At 36.9% G+C, this 13,943-nt stretch overlaps 1 protein-coding gene across 2 annotated transcripts; it reads right to left on the minus strand.

Moving 5' to 3' along the window:
- Positions 1–1,273: 1,273 nt before the first annotated feature.
- LOC115453576 (coiled-coil and C2 domain-containing protein 1-like) lies at positions 1,274–13,495 on the minus strand. Of its 2 annotated transcripts, none has more exons than XM_037441937.1 (14): positions 13,274–13,495; positions 11,907–12,120; positions 11,163–11,385; positions 9,798–10,078; positions 9,231–9,458; positions 8,750–8,832; positions 8,345–8,512; positions 7,826–8,000; positions 7,372–7,510; positions 6,627–6,860; positions 5,459–5,636; positions 5,000–5,151; positions 3,900–3,990; positions 1,274–3,029 (listed from the first exon to the last, which is right to left on the minus strand). In XM_037441937.1, exons 1-14 carry the CDS (start codon positions 13,316–13,318, stop codon positions 2,910–2,912), a joined length of 2,331 nt encoding a protein of 776 aa, XP_037297834.1. In that variant the 5' UTR covers positions 13,319–13,495; the 3' UTR covers positions 1,274–2,909. The 2 variants fall into 2 exon arrangements, with proteins under 2 accessions (XP_037297834.1, XP_037297833.1); XM_037441936.1 differs by having other exon boundaries at positions 3,900–4,020.
- Between the last annotated feature and the right edge of the window lie 448 nt (positions 13,496–13,943).

Here is a 13,943-nt window from a genome sequence, read left to right on the forward strand (position 1 = left end):
CATCTCCGGTGACGATCTGACTTGCTGACTTTGTACGCTGGCAGCACATTGTTTTCGTATATTTGTTAATGTATTTATCTAGCTTAACTAGCAATTGTAATTAGGCACCGACTCCAAAATTGGTATCCAATATATAACTGTTAAGTGAAATTATTTTTTGGTTTTGAGTGGTTTTTGAAGGCGGTTAAATTTTTTGTTAAAATTATTTTTATTTTTAGCTTTTTTGTGTTAGTAAAAAATAGACCGTCTCAATGGCATAGTTGTGTTTCGCTCACCATACGACTATCGCGCTGAGGAGTTACACCTCTGCCTAACCCTGAAAAGGGGAAAAGGTGTGATGCTATACATATATATGTATGTATGTAAGAAGTAGAGTCCATTAAACCCAACACAAAAACACAACTAATGTGTTTCGCACGCAGTACGACTATCGCGCTGAAATGTTACACCTCTGCCTACCCCTGAAAAGGGGAAAACGTGTGATGCTATATATATATGTATGTAAGAAGTAGATTCAAGCAAACCTAACGCAAAAACACAACTGATATATTTCGATCATACTACAACTATCGCGCTGTGGTGTTACATCTCTGCCTACCCCTAAAAAGGGAAAAAGGTGTGATGCTATATACATATATGTATGTATGTAAGAAGTAGAGTCAATTAAACCCAACCCAAAAACACAACTGATATGTTTCACACACAGTACGACTATCGTGATGAAATGTTACGCCTCTGCCTAACCCTGACACGGGGAAAAGGTGTTATGCTATATGTATAAGTATGTGAGAAGTATAGTCAACCAAACTCAATGCAAAAACATAACTAAATACGTCACAAGAAAGCTAAATTCGCGATTTCGTTTTCTTGGACGACATAATTATTCTAGTTTTTTTAATTATTAAAAGCAAACTACCGAAGCGATGTTGAAAAAAAATTTATAGGACCAATCTGGAGAGAAATTCTTTCGAATAAAAAAAGAATTTTCCTAATCGATTCATAAAGGAGCGAGCTCTGAGGTAACACACATACAAAAAAAAAAAATCACGTCGAATTGATAACCTCCTAATTTTTTTGAAGTCGGTTAAAAACTTGTAAATTATGTGACAATTATTTTTACTATTTTTACTATGGGGCTGGCTAGTCTCCTAAGAGACTCAAGGCTTCTAAACAAAAACAAAAAAAATATTAACACACACACAGCCAGAATACAAACTTAAACTGACTGATTACTTGAACATTATGAAAAAGGACATTTAAATAAAACAAAAAATGGTTGACAAACACTTGTATTTGTATAAAAATAACATAATACATCTACAATCCACCGGTTTAGTACCATATTCATTTATATACCCCTTCTATTAACAAATTTACAATTAAAGCTATGTGCATATCATACAAGCTATTAAAGGTGTTTTTATCTAAACAGTGTGGTTTAACCAAAGTTTCAAAACAAGGAATGACTACAATAAATGTAATAATTTCTAGTTATTGGATCTTTACGATACTTTATAATTATCAGATTGTATTGTAGCGTTAAAAATCCTTGTGAATTATATTACACAAATTCCACTTGAACTGCGCCTTAAAGAAATGTTTGGACGGTACAAATTGGCTTTGTAATCCACAACGCAAGAAATATATCGAAATATGTCTCATAATTCAAAAAGTTTAATTACACAGGCATTAAGGCCCCGAGCAAATAACCTTGAGCGTTCGTTCCATACGTTTTCAGCGTACAGGTTGCAGGAATATGCATAGACTATAATTAATTTCTTAAAAAAACAATTTGTTCCTTTTAAAAAAATTAATCCACCAAAATGTTCCTCATTGTCCATCTAATAGCGTTGGTTGAAAATTTAAATATGTGCAATTTTATTAAGAAATAATATGCAGATTACAAAAAATAAACAACCCAAGTAAAGATAAGATATTGTAGAAATACGATGTTGAATTTTATTCTATATGTACTAAATTTAAGATAGCTTCGAAATATACTATTAGCGCATCGTTTTGTAGGCGGTAGAGCCTTAAGTTTAAAATGCAATCAAAATGAAAAAACCCGTCGTGTCCTAACCAGTCGGACCCTCGCATCCGAAAGACTTGCAGCAATATTATATGATTTGATTAAAATTTAAAATTGCATAAACATTATCATTTTTTATGTTTAGACTAATGTAAGATATTGAAGTAAAACTATTATGCGGTTTTTGTATAATTTAATTTTTAATTGGATGACCAATACTTCAGTCGTCTCCGTGACCACGAAGAATGCAGTCTTCGAAACGTCGGGAGAAAATTAATATAAAATCCGTAAAATAGTTTTATTTCAATTTTATAAATATTAATAATAATAATATATACAGTTATAACATGTGACCTAAAAATATAATTAAGATCTTGAAAAATACCAACAAACTTAATTCCTAAAGGAAAATTGTAACATTTCGATTAACATAAACTTATATTACACAATCTTACTATTACATGAGTAATCGATTTGAATCGATTTTTCATCACGTCACTATTACTGTTAACTTGTTGAGACAACGGACCTCTGGCAGTAGTTGTGGTCGCATACGAAATATATAGGCTAAATTATTAATAAATTACTCAATCGATAAAAAAATTACCACATACAAAACTCTATACATTGTTTACACATTGATATTATTTCTAATTTGGAAAGCGACAAGTGCTAATGTTAAACATTATCCAATTTACAAAATATAACTATCCTCAATTTCATAACAGATATATTGTATTTCATACAAGCGATTCATTTATCGATATAAGCCAAAACTGAGTCATCAATTATCGATGTTTTCACATTAGACCATAAACAATTCCAGCGTTTTGTAATAAAGCATAGACAATCGTCAGCTATTGTCAATAACGTGGAACGGTCAGTTGTCTATGACCAGCCAGCGGTGCGTGGTGTTCTCGACCTCTTGGTGCAGTAACGGTGTTCGCACACGAACCTTCACTTCCAACGAGCCGCCGGCAGGTCGACGGCCGTCCATCAGCTATCAAACATATGCATCAGTTAACTTAGGGAACATTCAAGTATTACGTAACGCAATTTTTTTAATATTTTTGATCCTCCCATGTAACGCGCCGTAACGTTTTCCTGTACGCCCCCTCCCGTCCAAAAGTTATGTAACTCTAAAGTGTAATTTTTTTCTAATATTCACAATTATGTTACACAAAATACGAGAAAGTCGCTAAAGTACCTTTGTTATTGTTTTAAAATAAAAATAAAAAAACAATGCTACATAGCGCGTTGTACGAACCCCCCTCTCTCGCCCCTGTAACTTTTTATACACAAAAATTGCGTTACGTCATACTTGAACGGCCCCTTATTACGTATTGTGGATGTGAACTTTACGTATGAGAGTTTACTGTTTTTTTATTTTTAATGTAGATATGAATGGAAGTTTATATTTGACAGACGATGGATTTAGAGAAAAAACAGTTAATTAAAAGAGATAGACATATCAGATTCCAGGCTTCGATCGGCAATACGGTACCGTACCAAACATGTCGGTATAATTATATCGACTAGCGAGTAAACATATCTACTCCATCGATACTATCTGTAACCACTTACCATCAGGTACAGTGCGGTCATTTAGTCGTGCATGTATTAAAAAAATCCGCAATTTTTCTTGTTACTTGTAAACTGTTCTATAATGGTAGATAGTTCGATTATTTTTATCATCTCCGTCCAATGGTTGTCTGGTAGAGATCGCCTCGAGCGATAAGACCGCCATTTGTACCACCGATGTTTAATGTCCATCATATGTATAGGTATACATATTTGTTTTGTTTTTTTTAATACTTATGGTGTACAATAAAGTTTTTAAAATAAATAGATGATAGTGTTGCTAACTCACCGGGTAGGCGTCGTGCAGCGTGGCGTGTGTTTCCAGAGGCGCCAGCTTCACCGACACCGCGCCCAGCAGCGAGTCGCGCGAGAACCAGCCGCTGCAACACACCAGCGCGTCACACCCGCCGCTACAACCACACCACTACTGCTACCACTACCACACATGCACACACCAACAGGTAGACGGAGGCGTAACCAGTGCCCCCCCTTCGCCAATGACACCACGTCCTCTCTGACAGGGCCTGAGCCAATCATGATATAAAATCTAGACTAAGCGAACATTGAGCAGAAAAACCCAATATCCTACCCGGGTATCGAACCCGAGATCTTAGCACGGCAGTTAAAACGTAACTACGCCACCAAAGCAACGCATACACTATACGGACATAACTTTACACAAGTCGATATTTTCTATATAGGGTGTTTGATATTTACAAATTATCAAATTTTCTAAGCTTGTCATAAGGTATTTTACTATCTTATAGCTCATTGGTCAACTGATTTTAGTACTGTCTTCGCACTTTTCTTTATTAAGTTTTTTCTAAATCAATAGTAAAATACTTTCCAAGCCTGTCTTAAGCCAAGTCTCTTTCCACCAAAGCATGATAATAAAATATGTATTTATACAACTGACGAGGTGAGTATTTCGTCTAAGGTAAAACGCATATTTACAGTATCAAATCGGAGCCTATAATTATATCAAATCCCAAATAGTGACTGTACTTATAATGGCAATAGAGAAGATGTTGTACATCTAACCTGCCCAATTTTTTCATGATTCAATACATAGTAAATACACGGGGAGGAATGATGATGCCATGATCCAATGTTTTACAATGATTACTAATATATACACCCGCAACTACACTCAGTTTATGAGAGCACCATGTATAATATACAAGAGGATAGTGTTATGGTTTGACGGGCATTAGAGGCTTAACATCTTATGTCTCATGAGCGCAGTGAAGTGCCACGCAGTACTTTGTAATTCTAATTCTAAGTTCTATAGGGTGTTCTGTTTATGGGCGGTCGTATCGCTTACCACCAGGCGAGCGGCTTGTTCGTCTTTTTATTCAACTGCAATAAAAAAAGATGATAACTACTCACCCCCTGGAGTACACGTTGAGTTTGATGGCGTGTCGTTTGAACACTCGCTGGCACGCGCGCGCGCCGCGGTGGATCGCGAGCGGGAACACCGCGTTGTACTCCGGACTGTTCGTGTCCTTCACCACGGACGTCGAGTCAGATACTGGAGCGTCCTGGAAATTAATAGTATAACACATTATATGTCTATCTCAAAAGGAGTAGGCATAAGTGCATCCGGAACAGACGCTTTTCGACAAGTGTGTCTAGTCCCATGATGTGATAGACTTCTATCGTATCATAGGTTGTGACACTACTATACTAGACTTACAGCTGAGACTGAGTGAAAGACATTGAAATAAAACTAGTTTTCGGATTTAACTATTCCCAACATTACTTTATATGTTTAGTTTTAACTACACAAACTTTGGCTTTTATTAGTAAAAAAAAAGACAAGCTGTGTCAAATAAAATGTATTCTTACCTGCGGATAAGGGAATTCGAATTTGACATAAGTGTCGACCTCCTTCGGGTTGGGAACGTTGTACGCGATGCCGCGCACGATTGTGAGCTCTAAATCGTTCTCGTTAAGGTCCGTGTTGCACTTCACCACGGCGAACTGCCGCGACTCGTAGTGGAACTTGGGCACGCTCTGGCCTAAACTAGGAATTTACATTGGGTTAGTGACGAATCTAGGAATGAGTTTGTCTGTGTATTTATAGATAAATATCACAGCTTTGTCTAAAATTCTGATTAGTGTTGGATTTGGTCACCGAGAATTTCGTACCGTACGACCGTGTGTTTCAATAAAACGGTTTTAGTGAATATTTCGGCAGTGACTCTGAGCATTGAATCGTATTGAAAGGTGGGAGTGTCTATAAGCCCTAGGCTTCCAAGGATCCAATTAATCAGTCATCAAGCTAATGTACGCTTTGCTACCACATAACAAAATGACAATACTGACTGAAATCATTTGCTTCAAGCTCTCAGTGATTATTTCAACCGTAGTGATATAAACTGTACCCACTATATTCCCTTTACCAAGTTGTAACCTACCTCTTACGTATCTTTTATTATTACTGCAATGCCTCCTTAAGACTGTTGACAAATACATATATACTATATAGTATCACGCCTCTATCCCTTACGGGCACACAGAGACTATGGATTTCCACTTTGCACGATTCTGGCATACCTCTCGCTTCCTCCACCTTCATCAATAGGGTATTTGACTATGTTTGATTTTATGCATTTTTTAATGTGTAACAGCCATTAGTACAAAAAGGAATTTCTTCTGTGAAAACAGTTTTAAAATTCGATAAGAAATGAGGCAGTAATTCAAATTTGAAATATTGCTAAATGCACTAGTGACCGTGGAATGGGGATATAGCTACATCTCTTTCTTTCCCACGCTTCGTAATGCCCGCTGACGTCACATGCAAGTATTTCGTCTTCTTTCTGTTTTTTGACACATACCCCTATTACCAAATTTCAATGTCTTATAACTTGTGGATTATACATCAGATTTTAATTCATCAGATTCTTCTGTTTTAGAATTTATACGACGTACATACTTTTCAAAAGTTATTCAAAAGAGTCAAATACCCTATTGACTAAAAATTCGGGGGATAATTAGTACATTCGTAACCTACCTCTTAGCGACCGCCACGACGTCCAGGTCCTGTTTGACAGCCGTAGCGAGGTGTTCAAACCGGTTGGCCTCGGCGATGTTGCCGATGGCGCGGTTGTGCTCGCGGTTGGAGAGGCACAGCTTCAGTTGCGACGTGAGCTGGTTGCACAGGCGGGACAGCGCGTCCTCGTCCTCCGCGGACACCGTCGGCATCTCCTCCGACGGGCCGCAGTCCTCCGCTGATACCACGTCGAAACTGATGGAATTACAACATTAGTAGTAGGAGTCTCGATAGGCAACAGCTTCGTTGTGCATCTAGTAGTGCTAAAGTCCACGGTTGGCGCTTACCAATGTAGCAATAAAAATATCGCCTCCTTAATCTACTAGTAGTACAGCATATGGCAGTGAATCAAGAGATAGGTGCGAGATTCCAGACAAAACACCATGTTCCCAAGTACCACCACCTCGAGGCCTGGAGGATAATGGTGGAGACCTCTCATCATCAAGTGACTCACTTGGTAGCTTAACCACCACCACCTTGGAGTCTGAAGGGCGATTGTAGAGACGTCGTATCACCATGTGACTCACTTGGTAGTTGCCGTTAAACTTGGTATATGCAATGAAAATATAATTTAGTATGACTTACTTCGATGCTATTTAATATCTTAATATCCAAAGATTTTTTACATTGCTTTGTTTACCTCTGTTTCAACTTTCATTAGTCCCTCCACAACTGAATACTTGATTGGCTATTTATGAGTACTCACGTGTGTTCCAAATCCTCCTTCGCTTTGGGAGGGAGCGGTAGAGACTTGAGGTCTACAGCGAGTCCGCCCTTCGCCGCTTCGATGACTGTATCAAAGCCTTTCGCCGCTTTCAGGTATTCGAGAGCTTGCTGTGTGTCACCTACAGTATATTGTTGTCGTTTATTTTACAACTTTGTTAATTCACCCTATTTAATTACAACTTTAACTCTAAACTAACAATAAAAGTGTCTCTAGTGAATCTAGTGATATATTTGCAACTAGGGCAGTGCTATGTAACCATGGGAGAAATTAAAAATTCCTTTTTAACCTGTCAGATTAAATATTTTTTAATTGTTCATTGTTTTCACCTTTAATAAATAATAGCTTCTTCGTTTCTTCGTTTTAGACTTATCATATTATTATTTATTTAATTAAAATTTTTGGTCCTTCGACCCCGATGACCTCAAAATCATACCTTCCCGCTTGGCCTTCAACGCGGCCTCTTTGAACTGCTTCTGCCGCAGCAACAGGAACGCGAGCTGCTTCTCGTACCGCCCCGGCGCGCCGCTCGCTCGCGGGGCCGCGCGCGGGGCCGGCGCCGCCGCGGGGGACGCGGGGGACGGTGCCGCCGCGGGGGCCGCCGGCTCGCCCTGGGGGGACGTTATAACCAACAGATCAGTAATACACTAGATTTAAGAATCGGTAATACAGAAATTATCTACCTATTTACGTAAAATCTCATATGCAATAATATATTTCGTCGATTTTATAGGAATAGCGATTTTTTTTCGCATACCATTTTCTTGTTAGGCGACTATGTGCCTACTACTGAAATGTGTGATTTTATGATATAAAAAATAATAACTGTTGAAACTTACACACATTTTACAATTATACACACAGCAACACCCAGTCGACCAGAATACCACCATCGCACAAAAAATAATAACCTAAGAGAAACGTTCGGCAGTCAACAATCACAACGTCCACTTACACCTTCAGTAGGCAACGGGGCGTATCCAGGGGGAGTAGGCAGGTCGTCAGTCGCTATCGTTCTGCCGGCCGCGTTCGCCCGCACCGCGTCAGCGTACTGTTTCACGATGCGGCCCATGCGACGAGCTTTCGACGAGTTGCCATCCTCCTTCGCTCTCACTTCTTGTTGCTATAAAAAAGGGTCAAATGATTATAATCGAAAACCGAACACCTTTTATTACTGTGATATCTTATTTAGACTATTCGTGCACGAATATATGACTATGAATTATGATCAAAGAATACAAATATTAACTGGTTAGTTTTATTCAGTTGTAAAAAAAACTTGTATCTTTACTCTAGGGGGGGGGGGGTGGAAGTAAAAACAAAAACAGCTCATTATATGACTTTGGATTGAGACACTTACCTGAAAGTAAGCCAGTCTCTGCCTAAGAGCCTCGTCCAGTGACGACGCCGTGACCAGCGGGGCGGGGTCGGCCGGCGCAGGCTCTGCAACAGAACAATTAACTTAAATTATACTACTAGAAACCTCTATCTACAATAAAATTCCCACTGTGTACTTTCCGATAATCCTATTTAACTAACCATCTTTAAAAATAGTCGCTGAAATTCTTAAATAGATCTATATTTTCATATTATTAAATATACGGCCTTAACTGTATTCAGTTAAGGCCGTACATTTTAGTAGGGGTAATTACTTAAGGAAGAGGGGGGATTGGTTGTGATTATCTTATAAGTAATCTATATCAAGGCTTTGAAAAGTCTAAACCTACTTTAGTCGCGTAATCAGCATTACCCGCGAACTGTGACTTCTAAGAAACATGAAAATCATCATACAAACTTCAACATTTATCCAGGTACCCGGTTTTTCCTACCAATCCACTGACCTTCAGCTTTCTGCGTGACCTCTTCAGTCTTGGGCGTCCTGACCGCCGCGGCCACCGTCTCCAGGGTCGGCAGGTCGGCTAAATCAAAATCCATGCCTTCCTCAGTAGTTTTGAATGCCGTGACCAGCGTGTCGAACTGTTTCACTGTCTTCAGATATTCTAGGGCGAGGGTCTTGTCCCCGGACCTCTTGCAGTGGAGCGCTGCGGCTTTGAACTCTGCTTGCCTCCCTTGGGAAAGCATGGTTTGTTTACTATATGACCACATTTATTGTGTAAAAAATTTTAAATATATTTTTTATTATGATTGGAAATACGCTAAATGATCATCTAACCATTTTTTTTAAACAATAATGCATAGTGTGGCATATGATTTTTTATTTCCTTGGATTACTTATAAACTTTGAGGTTAATTTTTTTTTTTGTTATGTACAAAATGAGGGTAGATTAAAAACAATTGTTTGTAATGTCCGCCTGATAAAAAGTGTGTGCATTTGCAATAGGTACATAATTTATGTAAGTACATGACAACTGAATAGTCATTATCTATGGAGACAATGTCACAATTACTCAATATCCCGTCCAATTTCTGCTGCCTTTCCGGAGAAAGCTCTGGTTCGGCCGGAGGCGGCGGCGGCGGTTCCTTAGGCTCGGGCAGGCTTGGAGGATCCTCGTGAGGTCCTAAATCTATTAGTGACGCTTCTGGAGGAGGCTCGGCTACTGGCGGCGGCGCTGGTGCATCAGCCGGCTTGCCTACAGGCACTGGGGGTGGAATGTCTTCGTCGTTTACCGGCTTTCCGGCTTTGGCTTGTTTTAATAGATCGTTGAGAGTGCGCAAACCGCGAGCGAATCTGTGGGGATAATTTATACGTGAATAGAGAAGAATGGGGTAATGCGGAATTATTAAAATCACTTCGATAAGTGTAGTATAGTTGACTCAACATTTTTGCCTGTAAATTTACGTTACCCAAATTAAAGTTTTTTTAAATCAATAAACTTTATTATTTGAAACAAATTTTTAGAAATCTACAATAAAAGAAAAGAGTTTATATCTAAAGAAGAAATATGAAATAACAGTTAAAAAAGTTAAGACTCCCGCAATGACGACACCACTATATTTAGGTACTATGTGGTCCGTACCTCGCATTTACCATTCAAATAATAAATTTTAAATCATATTGTACTAGATCATTTGTAACAAATTTATTGTTTAAGAGGATATATTTGCTACTATACAAAAATATTTAAAGTTTTACAAGGCAAAACATAAAAGCCTTCAATTATTAATAAACCCATTAGTATCAATATCGAAATGTCTAAAATACACACAATAATGTCCATTGAGTACAACAGTTTACCTTGATTCAATTTATTATAATGGGCAGTCAATGAAACAGAATTATACAATTATCCTTAACACAATCATAAAAAGATGGCACAAATAGTGTTCGATTAAGTAAGTGTTTTGTCATCACCTTGGTCTGTGGCAGTGTACAAACTGTTAGACAGGAAGGCCTCTATTCGAATACTGGCTCAGATAATAATTTGTGTGATTATCCTAGCGTTATATGAGTGGGTTCCACTGACCCCCCAAGTGATCACAGTGACAACGCGTATATTGCCCACGAAAAAAAAGTTTCAAATATTGTGTTCCATTACAGACATTGTTACCATTGTGTGATTACTGGACATTATTAGACTAAAAATGAAACCTTAGTGATGTGAGTTTCGTCAATGTCTTTATTAATACAAATTCTGGTAACTGAGGCTACTATTTGTGGCCAGTGGAATTTATGGTCGAGCATATGGACAACTTTTCTAATTTTACAGTTATATACCTCATTAAACATATACAAGCTACTTTATGTGTTTGTCATAAAAACAGCACACATTTTTTTTCTTCAAATATTTCACTTTTAAAGCAGTGTAACTGACCTCCTCGCACGACTGCTCTCCCCATTCTCCTTCGCCTTCCTTTCTGCTAGTGTGTAGTTGGATATCCTGTCCTGCAGCAGACTGACCGTGCTGTTCTCGGCACTAGGAGCGCCGGGGGGCGCGGGCGCAGGGCGGGTCGCGCGGGGCGGCGGCGCCGGAGGAGCCTCGTCATTGATGGCCAGCTCTTTCAACTCGCTGAGGAGGTCGGGATCGTCATCATCTCCTAGATTAATAAAATATGTGTATAAGAAATGTATGCATAAAAAATTATATTTGTATAAAATTTGTAACATAGATCCACTATAACTATAAAATTAACATATATACTACTTTTAAGCACCCAGGTTTATTAACCTACTGTCAATAAACCAGGTGACAAACCATAGTTATAAAAGTGAAGAGTATTGGAAAGATGTGAGGTAAAATCAAATGTGAAGCTATTTGACTGCTCTTATTGGAGTCTCTGTGAAAAGCTGCATCCAGGGGATATAGTTTATTAATTATAATGAACACTACATATTAAAATTAAACTATTGTTCGACTATGACTCTCAGTCAGTCAGTCAATCCCTCTGGTGATCATGAAGGAGGCAAAGTCTTCAAAACATTGGGAGAAAATTACAATATAAAAAAATGCAATAAATCTGATAAATATTTTAATTTTAATTACTAACATTCGCATAAACATGAGCAATTATTATGAACAATACATATATTTACATGTCTTGTTCATGTAAATACTCACCAGAAACCTCCTCATCCGAAGGTATATCTTTTAAGCTCTCAGCTATCATAGCGTCAAGGTTAGCTGCTGGGACTGGTGCAGGTTTCCTGGGTTTCCTCCTGCCACCACCGCCACTGATTGCTGCCAACTCTGCCTCCAGATCCATGTCATCATCAGACAAGTCTAGTGGCTCATCATCACCATCATCTACATCTGGGATGTCTAGCAGACCGAACTAGAGAAAAAAAAATAACTGAGGCTCATACAAGATCATTTTGACTTTGCATTATTAAATAATCACAATTATCTACCTGAAAATAACATTTAACAATAAGTTACTCAAACAGTAGTAGGTAAAATAAAAAAGTGTAAATTTCAAACGAAATAAATATTGATAAAAAGTTATTTTAAATTTATAAGCTCTCATGTTGCCCCTACTATTCAAGAGAATTCATTGCAATGACAATGTCACTCTTCCGGTCAGAAATACACCCACAGAAACAATATATTTGGACTCAACTACAAAATGTTAGAAAAACAGAAAAGTAAACCAGGATTTTTGGGGAAATACTTGTTATTCATCATTCATGAATAATGTGTCTCATTGTGTGAAAAATCATTATTTTTCACACAATGAGACACATATTTTATGGTTTCATTTATTAATGCAATGTCTATTATTACCTTATATGTTATGAACATATTTTTTTTTATCTACATATCCCAAGAAAACAATTATCTATGAACAATCTGCCCACTGCTTTTGAAATACAATTTTAAAATACCCATAAAAAAAGTATGCTAATTAGTTTCAGCTTATATATTGTTATACTATGTTCTATTTAGGCCAATTTCAAGTATTTATCTTTAAGCTTTAAATATTCCCAGAATAAAGTACACTACCATACAAAATAGCATGATTAAAATACACCTACTCATGGAAGTATATTTCCAAACCCATTACTGTATGATTCTTGTACTTAGACCTGGAAATGGGTATCATTATACACCTACAACTCATTTCGATCCATTCATACAAGCATTCATATGTATACAACAATGTAATAAATCCTAAATTGGGAATCTACTATTATAAATATACGAAATGCAATACAATAGACTAACCGGATTGATATTCCAAATAATAAATTGTCGGAATAAAATAATAACTGCGACAATCGGAAATTTTTGCAGTTTTTATCAAGACAAAGAAGTTTTTGTTTACAAAATAAAATCAGCTGATATTTGAACCTTATTTATTAATAAAATCCTGTATCCTTATGAAGCTTTATCAATAGTAACGAGACTTAATGAATAAAATGGATCATAAGAAAGAGCGATAAATACGATTAGAGCGTGTATGCCAAACAAATAATGAAATGACTCACCTGCGATAAATTTCCTTTTTTCACTGGCTTGGGCTTCCTAAACATCTTGTTTTATTTAACAAGTTCGTTCGCAAGAAATACACTTATATAGTATCTACTTATGTTATTACTTTATTTCCTAATTAATTGATTTTATTGTAATTTTCCAGAACCGTGTGATTTTGTTGACAGTCAAATACGGATTTCGCAGCATGACAGTTAAGGTTTTTTATGCACAAAATGTATGGCTTAAGACACAAATAATACGCGGCATTTCTCTCAAGTGAAGTAATCTATTATAAACGTTTTATTAGTCAATTTAGATTGATATGTACAATTAGTAACAATAATAGCCTACTTTAATAAAAATATTATATACTTATGGCCCGCATTATTATTGGTATACCTTGGAATTATTGATAATCATTACAGCTTAACAATTTATTTATTACTAAATCCAATATTATGAATAGGATGTATTATAATAATCACACATACACAATAAAAAATAAACCTTTATCTGCTTTATACTCTTTATTTCTTTCACAATCTGTGCAAAAAAAAAGTAAAAATGTTGCTATATTTCACATGAATAGGATAAATATTATTTCTAAAATAATCTACATAAAATATCTGATATTAAAATTGAATTACAGTGGCAGGATCCTTCATGGACATTATTTCAATTTTA

The sequence above is a fragment of the Manduca sexta genome, chromosome 23, assembly GCF_014839805.1.
Source record: "Manduca sexta isolate Smith_Timp_Sample1 chromosome 23, JHU_Msex_v1.0, whole genome shotgun sequence".
NCBI classification, from domain to species: Eukaryota; Metazoa; Arthropoda; class Insecta; order Lepidoptera; family Sphingidae; genus Manduca; species Manduca sexta.

Bases quoted from the DNA above. Each gene is read 5' to 3' on its own strand.
- LOC115453576 (XM_037441936.1), bottom strand. From the start codon at position 13,318: ATGTTTAGGAAGCCCAAGCCAGTGAAAAAAGGAAATTTATCGCAG. The intron at 11,386-11,906 runs GTGAGTATTTAC...TTATTAATCTAG, and splicing joins TTCGGATGAGGAGGTTTCTG to GAGATGATGACGATCCCGAC. The intron at 8,001-8,344 runs GTAAGTGGACGT...ACGTCCCCCCAG, and splicing joins CCCCGTTGCCTACTGAAGGT to GGCGAGCCGGCGGCCCCCGC.